The 14524-nt window shown below is 35.2% G+C and overlaps 1 protein-coding gene across 4 annotated transcripts; it reads left to right on the forward strand.

The window, feature by feature from the left end:
- Positions 1 to 13: 13 nt before the first annotated feature.
- Positions 14 to 13883, forward strand: LOC113731114 (probable LRR receptor-like serine/threonine-protein kinase RFK1). 4 transcript variants are annotated; one of them, XM_072079180.1, is made up of 26 exons: positions 45 to 182; positions 305 to 416; positions 3419 to 3506; positions 3779 to 3953; positions 4450 to 4521; positions 4627 to 4695; positions 4797 to 4868; positions 5380 to 5451; positions 5560 to 5631; positions 5718 to 5789; positions 5881 to 5952; positions 6071 to 6142; positions 6230 to 6301; positions 7242 to 7313; positions 7411 to 7476; positions 7693 to 7755; positions 7850 to 7897; positions 8069 to 8112; positions 9566 to 9954; positions 10024 to 10219; positions 11331 to 11477; positions 11921 to 12039; positions 12110 to 12320; positions 12415 to 12652; positions 12797 to 12947; positions 13049 to 13883. In XM_072079180.1, the coding sequence occupies exons 4-26, from the start codon at positions 3808 to 3810 to the stop codon at positions 13424 to 13426; spliced, it is 2913 nt and encodes a 970-aa protein (XP_071935281.1). In that variant the 5' UTR covers positions 45 to 182; positions 305 to 416; positions 3419 to 3506; positions 3779 to 3807; the 3' UTR covers positions 13427 to 13883. The 4 variants fall into 4 exon arrangements, with proteins under 4 accessions (XP_071935279.1, XP_071935280.1, XP_071935281.1 ...); XM_072079178.1 differs by lacking the exon at positions 3419 to 3506 and having other exon boundaries at positions 14 to 182; positions 313 to 416; XM_027256196.2 differs by lacking the exon at positions 3419 to 3506.
- The last annotated feature ends 641 nt before the right edge of the window (positions 13884 to 14524 follow it).

A 14524-nucleotide genomic window follows, 5' to 3' on the forward strand; every position in this document is an offset into this window, starting at 1 on the left:
ACCAGTGCCATTCTCCCAAGTCCAAGTCCCAACTGCTTTTCAGTTTTCAGAATTAGATCCTTACTAATACCGGAATCCCACATGCTTTTTCCCATCCATTTTCATATCATATTATCATCTGTCTCCCTCTCTAATGGCTGCCAACTCATAGTTTCATCCACAGTTTTAGACCCCACTTGGAGGTATTGGGATCCCACCAGAACTCACATTTGAGCAGCATTTAGAAAGTTTTCCAAACTAATTCTCGCTCACTATTATATCTTTATGAGTTAATCCATGTAATATTAGTGTATTATGAACTTAGTTTTGTAGCTTGAAGATGGATTCAAGAATGGCTGCTACTTCATGGACTCTTCTTGCTTTCAGCCTTTTCATGTTGTTGGGTTTTTCTCAATCCAGAGTCCCCCAAGAAGAAGGTAATTTTTTAACTTCAGTTTTATTTTTTGAAAATATTTTTAGGATATATGGTTTTTCTCTGCATCCCTGAAGTTTTATTTTTGATACGTTACTTAGTACAATTTGACAAGTCTGCATTCCTGAAGATGAATGAAAAGATATAAGATTTTGATACGATACTTAATTTTCTTGGAAATTTGGAGTTTAGTGTTTAAATGTATGGCATGTTTGTTCTGAACTTTGTGCTGCTATGCAGAGTCAAGCTTGGACTACCATATATCGTACATCTCTATTGCCTTTTTTTTTGTTTTGAAACATACACTAAAGGAAGGAATTATGTGAGGGAAGACAGAGGCTAAGCGTAAATTACAGTATAGCATATGGCATTTTTCAGATGAGAGGAAAGGTGGAAATTTGTAATGGTAGATACTTTGGCTCTGTATTGCCAGCAACCCCTAGTAAATTTGGAACTGGATTTCACCATCTTTGATGTGGATCATCAATTATTTGACAATTGTGACGTCCCAAATTTGGTACTAAATTAAGCAAGTATATATTTGCTCTATCTATTGTTTGTTTAAGTGGTTGCACAAAAGTCGTAGCATTGAGAAAGATTATTTATCTGCGTCCTCATAATTGAAGAGTTTATATATGATAATTTAGGAAAGGACTATTTTTTCTCCATATTACTGAGTAACGCCAAGAATTGTTTTACATTTTGGGTGAGGTTTCCTATTGTTGCACATTCTGTGATAGGTAGCTTTGTACGTTACTGATTTGGTTCCTCATTTTTTTTCTTTAATATAATAACCTGAGTCTGGCTTTTTGGTTCATTTGCTAATCTTGTTCAAATCCTTTTTTATTTGTTAGGTAGCTGCAATGATTTTGTATACATACCTTTGGCTATTTGCAAAGATAGATTTCTTGTAAAGTAGTCGATTACCCCATGTTCTGATTTGGTGGCAAGCAAGGAATACTTGTGTTCAACTTCAACATACTTCGATATTCAAAATGACATAACTCAAACTTCTAGATGCTAAAATGCAGAATATCATTATCTTTCTTCTTTGACTGGGCTAATGTGTAATTGTTTTTCCAGGAAGTGTGTTTGTATGATATGTGTAAACTAAGAAAAAGGGAGAGAAAATACTTTTCTTCATATCTTTGGACTACACAATATACAAATATATACACACAAGTGTAACCTAATTTAGATCCTAAAATCATGCTAATCTAAATCAATCTACTACCTAATTAATATATGATACTATAATCATATGATACTATAATCAAATCTTTCCTAATATTTACAATATCAAATCTTTCCATAATATCAGATCACATATCTTAAACACTTCCCCTCAAGATGGAGCATAGATGTTAATTATGCCCATCTTGCCACAAATGTAATCAATTCTCGGACCATTTAGAGGCTTAATGAAAATATCAGCTAACTGTTCTCCAGTTCTCACATGACTGGTTGAGATCAAGTTTTGCTGGATTTTTTTTTTCACGAACAAAGTGTCAATCAATTTCGATATGCTTTGGTCTCTCCACTTGAAAAATAGTTTTGCATCTTCCTTTAGCCAAACCTTCTTTTCTTCCCCATCAACGGGTGGGTCATCAGTGAGAAGATCATCTCTATCGATGCTGCGCAGATATATCCGAATAGTTTTACTCCAATCCAAAAAATTTTTTCCATTCAATTTGTGTTCAGTAATTTTTTATGTTGTAGGAATAACATCTGTTTTCATCTCTCTACTACTATCTTTCATATCTGCCATTATAATTCACACAAGAAAGACCTAAAAGTGACTCAATAGGGTCACGTCAAAAGACAAACTGTTATATATCTGCCATTATAATTCACACAAGAAAGACCTAAAAGTGACTCAATAGGGTCACGTCAAAAGACAAACTGATAACAGAGCCTGAAGCTCTAATACCATGAAAACTCAGAAAAAGGGAGAGAAAAATACTTTTCTTTATATCTTTGGACTACACAATATACAAATATATACACACAAGTGTAATCTAATTTAGATCCTAAAATCATGCTAATCTAAATCAATCTACTACCTAATTAATATATGATACTATAATCATATGATACCTAATTAATATATGATACTATAATCAAATCTTTCCTAATATTTACAATATCAAATCTTTCCATAATATCAGATCACATATCTTCAACAATATGATGTCATTATGCATACCACATAAAACTGCTCTTTTCAAAATATTTTGTCGATCGAGCCGCTCCCCCTCATTCCAATCGTCCAGCCCTCTTCATGAACTTATGAAAGATTATTTCTGGTGTATATTCAATCTCTGGAAGATGTTTCTATACTTTCCAGTTAATGACATGATGCACTTAAATATGCCTGAAGGGTGGCAATAGAAGAAAACTAGCTCGCGTGTCTAAAAGCCTCAATTATGAATTTCATTGAGATGGAATATAGGAAGTAAGATTTGGAGGACTCAGAAACAACCTAGAGATTATGAGCCCGGTAGTAGAGTTCACGGGAAACTTTAGTATGCAACTGGCTACACTTGAATGTCATAGGGAGATTTTAGTTTTTTTTTTTTTCCAATTTTTTCTTCCTTCTGAATTTGAATCTTATAGAAGCATTAAATGATTGAGAATTTCATTTTGTAAAGTGAGAGCTTGCACTAGTGCAAGTTGCATAGCAATCCTAGTTGGAAGTTTACTACATGTAAAGTTCACTACATATATATCCGTAGAATGAACAATCTTGTACATTGAATACAGGCAAATAAAAGTTCTTTTGCCTTCAATTGCATCCAAATTTCATAATTTTTTCTTTTGCATGTATCATACAGAAATTGTTCACAACCTATTCAATTATCTTCTCTTCAAAAAATTGTTATCAAGTTGGTTTTATGTACTAATTATGCAAGGACAACTTAGCTATCTAAATGCAGCTCATTACACCTGTTTGGAAATAAGTGTTCGAGGTGTGCATCTAAGCAAACAAAAATCTACTTTGTTCAGGTGTGAGGTCAACCAGCACGGAAAGTGGTATTTTGTAGACAGGATGGTGGATAGATTGTCATTTGATGATGGAAACTCTTCTTTCAGGGTTTTATTTTAAACCTTTCTTCTTCTTTTGTTGACCTTGGAACTAAAGAATACTATTATTGAAAAGATCAGTTGTCACTTTCAAGATAGATTTTCCACAGACAAACCTTAATCTTTCCTGAGTCGCAACATTGATTATCTACTTATTAGCTGCTTGTATAAGTTTAATTGCGCTTATTGTCTGGTTAGATCTGCTAGAAGTTGCTTTCATTTGTTTGTGCACAACAAGGTCAATTTATTAGTTGAGACATTCCGTGATCGATTTGGTTGCAGAGGATGCTCTCCAGAAAATTGTTACAACAATGGGTGCTACATATTGGAAGTTCAATGCTGATAACTGCAGCATTGAAATGGTTGGAATAACACCAGAGGCACCAAGGGGTTCTGAGAATGATGTTGAATGTGAATGCGATTCCAGTAACAACACTGTCTGCCACGTCACAAAGCTGTAATCTTTGTCCATTTCTTTAAACAATTTTCTCCCGTTTATGTATCTTTGTTGCATCATAACCTAACTTCTGTTTCATATTTCAATAAGATTGTTATTTTTTACCCCAAATGCCTTATTCTCAGAGCATGCTTAGACGCACTTTTAATGTAAACCTTCTCTGGGGGAATGGGAATTGTGGATGATTAATCATTAGTCTCTTGCGAGGGCTATTGGCTTGCAGCAGCTTTGCTTGTGACCGAAAGCTCACTTTGACAGAGCCTTAAAAGGTTTTAGTTTGCAATCAGTATAAATCACAAGGATTTTCTAAAGTTCCATTTGGGATATAACTTCCTCTTCACTGTGGCTGAGTTTCGTTCTGCCCTCAGTCAAATTTGTATTAAACATTCAAAATTGTAGCTTTCCATAGCAGCATAAGAGAAAATATTAGCAGCAATGGTCCTTACTAAATACTTGTATGTTCTAGTTTGATGCTAATAGTTTCTCAATGATGCAGTATCCTGAAACGTTACAATCTTCCTGGAGTTCTGCCATCTGAGCTTGTAAATCTTCCTTACATCAGGGACATGTGAGATCTTTCTGAAATTCTAGTATAATGCCACTATTTTGTTAATTCTTTCTTACAAGCACATCTGTCTGCCATATGAATTAATGAATGATTGTGTATTTTCAGTGATTTTGCTTACAATTACCTTCATGGTACAATACCTTCAGAGTGGTCTTCAGCACAGTTGACTTCCATGTAATCTTCTATCTTTCTCTCTCCCTTCCTCGCTCCCTCCCTCCCTCTACCTGACTGGATCTTGCAACTCCTTTTGAATTAACTTTATAGTTTCTATCCAGCTCAGTAATTGCAAACCGGTTATCAGGGGAAATTCCAAAGGAGCTGGGGAACGTTACCACTCTTACATCCCTGTATGTTTTCATTTGTTACTTATTGATTTATATTTTGTCATTTAGTTGTGGACCTTGTGTTCGTTAACCTTGGCAAAAAGTAAAGTAAACTTCATGGCTGGAGCTTACCTAAGAGCATCTTGTATCTTAGTGTGAAATATGGAAAGTACCACTTCTGAGATGTATCACTGTTCTTTATATGCTAAGATATTATCTTGTCAAATAGTCCAACTAAATGGAGCAAATTTGGTGATCTATTACTACATAGGATAGACTAACACAAATGCAAAAGTTTTTTTTGGGGGGGGGGGGGGGGGTGTGATGCATAAGTCTCAGTGGGGATATTTTGGCGAACAAGTTTTGAATTAATCTTGTATCTGCTTGCTTACCAGTTCGGAAGAAGAATTCTTTGCCATCCATGAATGGTGGACTAAGACTTCTATTTTGGGTTTTTCTTTTCCCCGTGTATCTTCTGAAATTATGGCCATTTTCACTTAGCTGAATGTAATGAGCTCTTGGAGATCTTAACCAGGAACCTAGAGGCAAACAATTTTTCTGGAGCTGTCCCTTCTGAGCTTGGGAAATTGACAAACTTGCAAACTCTGTAAGACATCTCTTCTCGTTCTCAAACTCAGTTCTCTTGTTCAATGAGATTTTCGAATAACACATTGACTCCCCACTAATAATCTGAATCATGTTGCTGAAATGACAGATTTTTGTCTTCCAATGGATTTACCGGGAAGCTGCCAACTTCTTTCTCCAGATTAATGAATCTAACGGATTTGTGAGCTCCTGTGATGTCTTCTCTTTTACAATATAAATATGTTTACTAGGGAATGTTGCTAAGCAACGCTTCTGTTTACAATGCAGTAGGATAAATGACAACAACTTCACCGGACCAATTCCTGAATTTCTGCAGAACTGGCAAAAACTTGCAAGATTGTATGGTTCATTCACCATCCAGAGTGAAATGCACTTATTGTCTGAAAAAAGAATTTTGGTTGTTGACTTTTATCATTTTGCTCATATGCAGAGAGATGCATGCAACTGGTCTTCAAGGGCCCATTCCAGCAAATATATCACTCCTGAATAATCTATCTGAGTTGTGAGTATACACAAACAACATCATACATGGCTTGCTTGTTTAGTTATATTCTTTGTTTTTGTTCTCCTTCTGTATTGTAATGTCTTGAGGTTTCTACTGCCCTAAATTCTTTATGCAGGAGGATTAGTGACATTGCTGGGCCAACTCAAGGATTTCCGCTGATCAGTAATCTTACAGGCATAGTAAGACTGTATGTGGAATAATTGTCATAAGCTACTCTTGCTGAGATGGCTGTGATGCTCTGACATTCTATAATTCAAGTAACTCTTATTTTCAGGGTATTCAGAAACTGTAGCATTTCTGGAGAAATACCTGCCTATATCTGGAGAATGAGAAAATTGGAGATGTTGTAAGTAATGCATTCTTGGTTGTAATTAAATTCTTCTTGTTGCAGTCCAATAACTGATGTTGACTTTTGATTCGATGGCATAATAAACATTTTATTGCAACATTCAAAGTTATTAGCTGTGTATAGGAGCAGAAAGTTATTAGGCTGTGTGTAGGAAACAAAGCAATTTGTGCATCATAACATCCTTCTCCTTGTCTTTCTTGGACATCAATACCTTGGTCCAGAGAAAATTAGTTGTGTACTCTCATGTATTGAAAAACTTTACTGGTAATTTGATCTTCTTTCAAATATGATGGAAGATTAATTGGGACTTCATAGACGAATTAAACAAATTTAATCTGATTGAGAATTAGTGCTTTAAAATGTGGCACTTGTTTTCTTTTTTGTTTTGGCCACAGTTTCAGAGTACGAAGTACAAATGGACATGGACTAACTTATGTTTGATGAATAACTTGCGTAGTTGTAGGACTCTAATCTTGGACCTTTTCCTCTGGTCGTGGTGTCAGTTTTGGTTAATCGTGCCACTTGAACAAGGGCATGTTGGTTATACTCTATAGGCAGGATGTCACCAGTTGATACTAATGTTTTGGGGATGACAGTGGTTTGATGATCTATTGGGACATATTCTGGACATGTGGCTAGAGTTGAAGGTGGCTGCTGCATAGGCAAGTCTTTCTTTTGGATGAAAGACTGCAACTGGGATAAACCATCATATTATTCTCTGATTCTTTTGATCTCTGTGTGTGTGAGATGTGCTTTAGTTTTTCTCTTTCACGTCAATCTTGAGTATGACACATTTAATCTTCCATTTCTCTCAAGAGAGGCAAAGTAGAATGTCATAAAGTACAATTTGACCATCTTGTTAATCTGTTCTTGTGAAATACCCAGGAAAAGGGGTTTCTATTATCAGTTAATATCTTTGCCTTGATCATTTCACCAGGGATGTCAGTTTCAATAACTTAACAGGGGAAATTCCAAACAATATCGACCCCAGAATTTCTTTGAAATTTTTGTAAGAATGAGCTTTAAGTCTCGAACGATGTGCTAACAATATTTTTACATCTATATAAGATGCTTGTTCATCTTATAATATGTAATTTTTTGAACAGATTTTTGACAGGCAACCGTCTAAGTGGAAATGTACCTGACTCAATCTTGAAGGAGGGAAGCAATATGTATGTTTAACATCTGCAAGCTTATTCATTTATATACTATTTTAATATTATGTATGGCTTGGGAATCTAAGTTTTTTATGGCAAGGTTGTTTTACTGCTCAGTCCGCTAGTTTGTGGATTTCTTTTGTGCTATTTTTATCATTTAGAGTGAATTGGTTCTTTTTTTGGGATCTCTAAAATTATGGAGATGATATTAATGTCAGTTGTTTGGTTCAGTGATCTTTCATACAACAATTTTACCTGGCAAGACCCGGAGCGAGCTACCTGTCGACCAAACATGTAGTGAAATTTTCTCACCTTTCCTTTTTAATTTATTTAGTCAGATGATAATTTCTGGTGTTCATGACTTTTATGATTTCTTTCTTTCCTGTAGGAATTTATACATAAATTTATTCAGGAGTTCTTCAACAACAAACACCTTGTAAGAAGCTTTGCAATTTCATGTACAACTATTATTTCTTTCATAGCTATAGGCATCATAGGGTCAGGGAAGTTCCAAACTCATAAATAGTGGAACTTCTGTTGCTTAAATTTAATGTAGAACTTTCTACACATCTGATGGTTACATCTGTTATGCTTAAATCTGCTGTAGGAGGAACATTCTTCCATGCGCAAGGGATGTCACGTGTCCTACATGTGAGTATATCCTACTTTTAATCCCTTTTCTTTTTGATGATAAATTTCTTTGATTTTTTGGAACTGGTAAAGTAGTTGTGTGAAATCCTTTCTGTGAATTAGTCACTATGTTATGAGAGTTATGCATTTGGAAGTTATGATTTAATCACCTGTAGGCATTGATTCAATTGAGTTGCAGTTGGACTTTTATTAAGTCTCCAGGAGCACAGCAAAATTTCTGATAGTTAGAAAAAAGCTATTGCACGACCAATGGAGAATCAATATGATTAGTTGCGTGGTATCAACAGCAGATCTTCATATGGTTGTCATTTTTGTTTCAGCTGTGGTGCATGAAACTCTGATTCAGTTTTGAAAATTAATATCGAGGAGTAGTAGAGGAATAGTTGGATTGAATTCTTCTAATCAATTAAGGCATGCATAAACAGAGTGCAAGTTTTCAGTTCTGCTGTAATATTCAGGAGATTCTGTCCTCCAAATTTATTTTTAGTAAAATTAGTGAAGTTGCCATCAAAATGATCCGTCTGTTGTTTGTGTTTTTGAAGTATGAATTACTGTTTACTATAAGTCAAACAAATTAATGAGTATTTACTCTCAAATAGATATAAATCTTAGTAAATGCATTTTTCCTAATCCAAATGAGGTGTCTGAATCTTCTGTCTTTAATAATTTATTAGCAGGAGGATAGTGTCCTGTAGTTTCACAAATGAAAGTGAAAGCTGTCATATGCACTATTGTAAAAATTGTAAGTAAAGAAAGCAAGATTCTAATATTTGTAATGCTTTTTCTTTGTGGGGTGATTAAATTAGCACTATAAGAAAGAAAGAGTAATCTGTGTAAATGATGATGATATAGCTCCAAACTTGGCAAGAGATAATTTGATAACAAAAATGTAATAGGTGCATAGTTGAATTCGAGTTTTTTTTCTCTCTCAAGACTATAATTGTTCGAGAAAGTCTAAAAAGTTTTTCCATACAAGAACTTTAGTCATTGCTTTGCAATCTACAATGCCAATAAAATTCTATTCAGGAATGGGGATCAAATATGACCGGTCAGTTGACATGATTGAAATTGACAGAATCTATGGTGAGATGAATTTCAGACAGTTAATGTTATGTAAACCTAAATCATGCGTCAGCTCGTAGAGTTAAGATTTTTAACTGAGAATCTTAAATTAGTCGATTGAAATTAAAAACCCATCTTTGCCATGAAGAGCAGAAAGGTCAACTGCAAGAGTAGCATTGCCCCATAGCATGGGTCCCTTGACAGTTGACTGGCTGGTGCCTGAGCCTTATGTCATCTCTACTGATCTTCTTGGGTATCATTTGTTAAACATGCACTCGCTGCTGCACATTTGTAGCTCTCGCTTACTGCTGCTTATTTATAGCAATGGCTTATTGCTTCTAATTTATCTTCAGAATGCTTCTCACTGATATTTGTCCATTTAATCATGCAGACAGGTGTTCATTACATGTTAATTGTGGAGGAAATGATTTTAATGCAAATGAAGGTAAGAGGAAAGTTCTATACGAAGGAGATGCTGGAGTTGATGGTGGTTCTGCTCGGTATTTTAGGAGTAGCAGCAACTATTGGGGATTTAGTAGCACTGGTGACTTCATGGATGATGATAACTATCAAAATACAAGATTTATTGCGACTGTCCAGTCAACTAACCTATCTGAGATGTATAGTACTGCCCGCCTTTCTCCTCTTTCGCTTACCTATTTCCATTATTGCTTGGAGAACGGGGTTTATACTGTCCATTTGCACTTTGCTGAGATACTATTTATCAATGACAATACATATAGCAGTCTTGGAAGGCGAATCTTTGATATTTATATACAGGTAATTTCCACATTAGAGTGCATGCCTCAAGGTATTCGTGAAGTATATTAAAGTCCTCTTTTCATTCAGGATAAGTTAGTGCAGAAGGATTTTAATATTGAAGACGAGGCTCTGGGAGCTCAAAAGCCTTTGATAAAGCAATTTAATGCAACTGTGAAGAATAATATTCTGGAAATCCGATTTTATTGGGCTGGCAAAGGAACCACAAGGATACCAAACAGAGGTGTTTATGGCCCCCTTGTATCAGCTATTTCTGTCAATCCTAGTAAGTATATGAAGTGGAATTTTTGCATTATTGCAACGTGTTCCTATTAAAGAAGGGGATGGATTTCAACATCTTGGTCCATAACTTTGTGAAACATGCTTTATTTAGTAATTTAAATTGATTTGATATAACTAAATCACACATTTTTATCCACAATTTTGTAGAGGACTTAATTTTGCTTCTGGAAGTATAGATAAGATCTTTTTTTTCAAGTTATATGCACTGATGCAGTTTAGTAGTAGATAATGAACCTTATATCGTCATGCTTTGCTTTTAGTTGATACCTGATTTCATTGATATATGCGTCCCAGTGACTGATAGATCTTTCAAAGTGAAGGCAAAATTTAAATACTTTCAGTAATCTGTTACCTATCAGAAGATAGACTAATAAACAAATTTATGGTGATCCATTATAACTTAGATGTCTGGTAGCACAATCTCTATAAGAATCTTTAGCTTCTAAAAGTACAGTCTCATTTTTGTAAAAAGGTTCAGAATTTATACCATTAAGCAACCATAAACACCATAATGTCTGATAAACTACAAAATCTCTCAAGGAAGTAAATTTAAATCAAAAGCAAGATCGGTGTTGTTGACATGGGAATGGTGCAATGGAGTACTTCTCTGTAGCTAGTTAGAAGGTAAAAGGAAAGTGATTTTTATGTATTGAAGAACAACCTCCCCCTATTCAACCCCATACAGGGATAAACTACAACATAGCTTCTTTTGGCATATAAACAGATGTACAGCACAAAAGCATCTTTTGCTTCCCATCAGACTATTTATGACATTCTAAGTTAGGAGATGTCCCACTTCCAAAATTCAACTTGCTGGTTGTGGCTACAATCTGCTTAAACCTGGATGGCTGAAATGAAAGCACCAAGAACTCTAGCTCTTTAAAAAGTTAATGAATCCAGAAGTGAATGCTTAGACAATTATTGCTGCTAGTTATCTTTTTTTATTTACCATATTTTGCAGTGCAAATGTGTGAGGTAGATCTCAGTAATATGCTTGATCTTCCAAATCTTGGGAGCTTGACAAAATATTTGGTTATTTCATATCTCTTCTTTTCCTTTTCATCACCAGTAAAATATTTTTCATTGCCCTGCAGATTTTAAATCTTGCTCAGATGGGAACAAGAAAAATTTAACTGTTTATGTTAGTGTTGGAGTAGTGGTAGCACTCTTGGTCATTGTGTCAACACTTGCTATTCTTTGGTGGAAAGGTTATTTGCATGGATGGAAGAGGAAAGAAAAAGGTAATCACTCATCTATATTTTGTTTCAAAAAATCTTTTTTGTTCATTTGACTTGCAAAATTATTCTGAGTAATACATTCATCTCTGCCACTATTGCAAGCTTGTGACCAAAGTGGAAGAAGACTATACTGCAACACTTGCATAGAATCATGCTTAGATTGATGAAGCTATGCATCTAAAGGACTGATGAATTAAAATTACTGGCTTTTTTTGTTTTTAATTGTAACTTGATATGTATAAAGATCTTCTTTCTGGCATCTATTGAAAGATAGACAGCTTTTCATTTGCAATGTTGCAGCTTGCGCATAGCCATCTTCTGTGAATATGGTATCCTTAGATAAATGGGGTTTTTATGTTCTTCCCACACTATATTATTTTACTTCCTGTTTCCCAAATCAATAACTTGTAAGTGAAGGGTAATGCAAAATATTGTTCTTTTAACAGATTTTGATGGACTAGAGCTGCAAATGGTTTGTTTTACTCTCAAACAACTTAAAGTTGCTAGTAAAAACTTCGATACAATGAATAAGATTGGAGAAGGTGGTTTTGGTCCAGTTTACAAGGTATAGGAGAAACTAATTATCTTTTATTAGTTTGCTTCTTTGTGGACACTAAAAACATAAGCTTGTGCAGGGTTTGTTACCTGATGGAACTGTAATCGCTGTCAAGCAACTATCATCTAAATCAAAACAAGGAAATCGAGAATTCTTGAATGAGATTGGCATGATTTCTTGTTTGCAGCACCCTAATCTTGTTAAACTTCATGGTTGTTGCATTGAAGGAGTTCAGTTAATGCTGGTCTATGAGTACATGGAAAACAACAGTCTTGCCCGTGCTCTGTTTGGTTAGTCTTTGTTTCTGCTATGTAATCTTTGCATTTGGCTTGTATATAATTTCTCCATGCGGATCTCATTGGGTGATTAATTTTTTGAATAAAGAATCTGATGACAGTCAGATATTACTGGATTGGCCGACAAGGTTCAAGATTGCTGTGGGGATTGCTAAAGGTTTATCTTTTCTCCATGAAGAATCAAGTGTAAAAATTGTTCACAGAGATATCAAAGCAACTAATGTGCTGCTTGATAGAGACTTGAATCCGAAGATATCAGACTTTGGGTTGGCTAGGCTGAATGAAGATGAGAAGACTCATATCAGCACAAGAATCGCCGGAACAATGTGAGTTGACCTTGTACTTGTGGGCATCCTTGAAATTATTTTACCTGTTTACCTTGGCTCATGAATGAGGCAGCATAATTGGTTAAGCTTTTTGAAAGCTGAAGGCTGAAAATTGTATTGCTACTCTGTCTACCATTCTTGCAGAGGTTATATGGCACCTGAATATGCTTTATGGGGTTACTTGACATATAAGGCAGATGTTTATAGCTATGGAGTAGTGGCATTGGAAATTGTTAGTGGCAAGAACAACAACAGTTACATGCCAAGTAACAACTTCATGTGTCTACTGGATTGGGTATGTTTATAATGTAACAACCTGCTAGTTTGTTTTGATACTGAAGTATTTCAGTCCTCAAAACTTGGTTGATCAGTGAACGTTTGAACTTTACCTTGTAGGCCTGTCACTTGCAACATAGTAAAAAGTACGAGGAGCTTCTGGATAGGAGGTTAGGGTTGCAAGTAAACGAAGAAGAAGTCGATAGATTGGTGAAAGTTGCACTCTTGTGTACAAATGCTTCTGCTTCACTCAGGCCTACAATGTCAGAGGTGGTGAGCATGCTTGAAGGGCAGATGGCTATTCCGGATGCAATCCCAGAAACAAGTACATATACTGAAGATCTGCGGTTCAAAGCCATGAGAGATTTTCACCGCGAAAAGCAAACTCACAGTCTTACCGAAAGCCGAACTCAAAACTCAACGACAATACAAACCGATTTGGGTTCATCTTCTACTTCAAATGCTGAGTTGTTTGAAATCAATCCAGACAAATTATGACACCAAATCTTTTGACATTTTTGCCATGCACCTTCTGGCCTAGCCTCTGCAGCTGTACCGACTGGTTGCCACTTGTCACGCTCAGAACTCATAAAACCTCAGGCTGGTGGAGATTGATTACATGTATCCTTTAAAGCCAATCCATGAAAAAGATTCAACATAGAGAGCTTCCATATTTGTTAAGTGCTGCTAGTATTGTTAACTGGTGTACATTATCTTAAAGGGCAGTCATGTTGTCCTTTATTTTTGTCAGATTACTGTTTGCTGGGAGTGCAGCAACAACATCATGTACATTTCCTGTTCGTATTTGAGGGATCAGAGCAGTGCTATCACTTTCTGGATGACAATTTGTTGTACAATCTGTAAATTTGTGTGCGGCACTAAACATGTAAGATTATTATCTCCAATTAAAATTTGGAATATTTAAGTATTTATTTGAACAGAGTTCTTTGTGTTACATCAGTGTTCTTTCATTGATCTAGTTTTCAAGCTCCGTTTCCTGTTTCTGAATAGAATTTCTGAGCAGTATTATAGATTTTTGACCTTGTTTTCCCCTTAATTGTTTGGTGCTTTTGTTTCCAGATAAAGTTTCTCACCAATATTGCTAAATTTCCTTTTTGTTTCTGGTGACTTGTAAATGTTTCCATGACCTTGTGCCAATCATCATTTGCTCTTTCTTTTCTTTATCTTCTTTTCCTTTCTTTTTTATGGTAAGTTCTTAATGTTTTTGGCAAATTAAATGGCAAACGAATTACAAATGACAATATGACAATTTTGTTTTAACTTACTCTGATATCACCGAGAGAGGAGGGCAATATCATTTCTCTGACTTTATATATACTTTTGGTATTTTCTTTTTCTTGTTTTCTGAAAACTGCACGCCTTTCTTTTAGAATTATATATCTTTTTGCTTTTGCAAGGAGACCTTAGAAATGCCTATGGTATAGGAGTTGTAGCTTTGACGAATGTTCAAGATGGAATGTAAAGCAGGACAAGTAGTAGTGTAACATATATAGTTTTGCCTCTGAAAATGGGAATTAGAAAATTAAATAGCATATTATGTGGTTGGATTTTATAGGCTTGTTTTTGGCAATTCAT

This window comes from Coffea arabica, chromosome 2e (genome assembly GCF_036785885.1).
Source record: "Coffea arabica cultivar ET-39 chromosome 2e, Coffea Arabica ET-39 HiFi, whole genome shotgun sequence".
NCBI lineage: Eukaryota > Viridiplantae > Streptophyta > Magnoliopsida > Gentianales > Rubiaceae > Coffea > Coffea arabica.

Bases quoted from the DNA above. Each gene is read 5' to 3' on its own strand.
- LOC113731114 (XM_072079178.1), top strand. From the start codon at position 82: ATGCTTTTTCCCATCCATTTTCATATCATATTATCATCTGTCTCCCTC. The intron at 4,869-5,379 runs GTATGTTTTCAT...GATCTTAACCAG, and splicing joins GTTACCACTCTTACATCCCT to GAACCTAGAGGCAAACAATT. The intron at 6,302-7,241 runs GTAAGTAATGCA...TCATTTCACCAG, and splicing joins ATGAGAAAATTGGAGATGTT to GGATGTCAGTTTCAATAACT.